This window comes from Procambarus clarkii, chromosome 13 (assembly GCF_040958095.1).
Source record: "Procambarus clarkii isolate CNS0578487 chromosome 13, FALCON_Pclarkii_2.0, whole genome shotgun sequence".
Classification (NCBI taxonomy): domain Eukaryota; kingdom Metazoa; phylum Arthropoda; class Malacostraca; order Decapoda; family Cambaridae; genus Procambarus; species Procambarus clarkii.
In genome coordinates, this window is record NC_091162.1 from 12927860 (window position 1) to 12930359 (window position 2500).

General features: G+C 46.6%; 1 protein-coding gene across 4 annotated transcripts in view; it reads left to right on the forward strand.

The window, feature by feature from the left end:
• The window catches only part of LOC123757060 (pseudouridylate synthase RPUSD2), a 443933-nt gene that overhangs the window by 225885 nt on the left and 215548 nt on the right, over window positions 1–2500 (forward strand). The window contains exon 2 of one of the 4 annotated variants that reach the window (XM_069323647.1): window positions 1020–1058. The exons of the other annotated variants lie outside the window; for them this stretch is intronic. Coding sequence (XP_069179748.1) covers window positions 1020–1058 — 39 coding nt within the window. The remainder of the gene's footprint in view (window positions 1–1019; window positions 1059–2500) is intronic. 4 annotated transcript variants of the gene reach the window in all.

Below are 2500 nucleotides of genomic sequence, written 5' to 3' on the forward strand. Positions count from 1 at the left end.
TGCGTGTGTGTGTGTGTGTGTGTGTGTGTGTGTGTGTGTGTGTGTGTGTGTGTGTGTGTGTGTGTGTGTGTGTGTGTGTGTGTGTGTGTGTGTGTGTGTGTGTGTGTGTGTGTGTGTGTGTGTGTGTGTGTGTGTGTGTGTGTATTCATTATATAGTTTTCGTCCATAAAATATTATTTATCTTAATTCAAATTCAAAAAAAAATTCCATAAATGTTTCAACATTTCTAATTGAATTTAGACCAAAATTTTCAGAGCACTATTTTCCCAGCAAAATCATTACAAATAGTGTCCTAAGATGGTGACGATGCTTCTTAGCCGTTCTGAGGGTGAAAGGCCTAGGTTAATTACCAAAATCTATGGGGTAGGGCTGCGGGATCGAACTTGCGGCTGGTTCCAATTATTTCCTCAAAGCTGTATCATGCTGTTGTAGTTTCCTTCTGTATTTAGGGTTATTTCTTTGTATTATAAAATGTATTACATTTAGTATGATGGGCGTTGTATTGTCGAAAATTGGATTTTTTCTGTTGTATAATCTGATAATTTCTGTAGTGGTTCCCTGTTGTATTTCTGGGTGTATTAGAGGTCCCTGTTGTATTTCTGGGTGTATTAGAGGTCCCTGTTGTATAATCTGGGTGATACAGTAGTGTATTCTACCTCATGATGCATAAATCACTACACCACCTGTAATTATACAGCTGTAATGACTGTAATGATGAGTATGATGAGTATGATGATGATAGCTATTTACTTGAATTTACCTGAGGGGGTCCACCATCTCTCAAGTGGCCTCGAGGGGGGACCAGAAGCCAGCGGCTTGTCGAAGGTCCCTCCGAATTGTTCTTGAAGATGATGAATGTGATGATGGTCCTGATGATGACGTAGTTAATTTTGATGATGTACTGTTGCTTTGTGTTAATTAATTTTTGTGGTTGGGAAGAATTAATTATAAAAATGATGTTATTAGTGTTTAAAAATTATGATTTTTAAAATGATGATTTTAAAGTGATGATTCCTCAGCAGCCAGCCTGGCCTGTTGACTTCATTGATGACACTTACGTAAGTGTCCAACCCCCCTTCTCCCCCCCCCTCTCTCTCTCTCTCTGTCTCATCTCTGAGCCTTCTCTCTCCCTTCTCATATACCTAGCATTCTCCCCCTCTTATCTCTCTCCCTTCTTCTGCTAATTCCATCCCTTTCCCCCCCCTCCCCCCCTCCCCCCTCTCCCCCTCATCCTTCTCTACAGCTGTTCCCCCCTTCTCCCCCCCCCATCATGCCTAGTAACAGCCTATCGGATGCTGGTACTAGTCTAACAGGTGAGTTGTGTCCTTCTTGTCCGCTCTTGATGTGGGGATGCTGGCCTCTCTCTCTCTCTCTCTCTCTCTCTCTCTCTCTCTCTCTCTCTCTCTCTCTCTCTCTCTCTCTCCCTCCCTCTACTATATCAAAGGCTTTCTGGCAGTCCAGAAATACGCAATCTGCCTCGCAATCTGCCCTGTGATATTTTTGTTGCTCTCTGACAGAACTTCAGGAGATTCGTCAGTCACGATTCCCCCTTCTACAAAGCCATGTTGATGTTTGATTACACAGCTAATTCTCTGCCATGTGTACTAGTTGTGCTTAGGGGGTTGAGCTCTGGCTCTTTGGTCCCGCCTCTCATCTGTCAATCAACTGGTGTACAGATTCCTGAGCCTATTGGGGCTCTATCATATCTACATGTGTGTGTAAACCTTTGCTTAAAGATCTACTTTGAGCTGCCAGCTACTATCACTAACAGCCTGGCTGATCAAGTCGAGCTCTTTGGCTTCCACGCGTAGGGTGGCTCCTGGAGCTTACATCAGGTAAACTCCAGGCACGTGTAGACTAACAGGTAGACATGTCAGGGAGTAAACTTTTCAGAGACTCCCCCCCTCCCCGCTTGTTGCTCGTAGGTCTTCGTAATCCAGAATATCGTTGTTACTAGCGCCCTTGACCCCCCACGACCCCCCCCCCACGACCCCCCCCCCACGACCCCCCCCCCCACGACCCCCCCCCACGACCCCCCCCCCCCCCACGACCCCCCCCCCCCCCCTTCAACCAGCCACCATTCTCACTTTGTTGACGAGTTTGACAGGGGAAATGTGGCTAGAGACAGAGATAGGAAAATAGTTTCTACTCGGAGAGAGAGAGAGAGAGAGAGAGAGAGAGAGAGAGAGAGAGAGAGAGAGAGAGAGAGAGAGAGAGAGAGAGAGAGAGAGAGATATAAACCCCAACACCTTCCAACTATAATCACTTATCTGCATCTCTCACTTAACTTTCCCTCCCCCCCTCTCTTCCTGCCTCCTCTCTCTCACCCTTTCTCTCACCCCCTCATCCTTCTCCCTCCCTCCCTCCCTCTCTCTCTCACCCCCCTACCCCCCTCACCCCGGTAGATACAGGATCTGAACCAGACGGAGACATTTTACTGGCTTTTAATTTCCTTCTCCTCCTCCTCTTGCTCAAGCACTCCCAGTGTAAGCAGAAATGT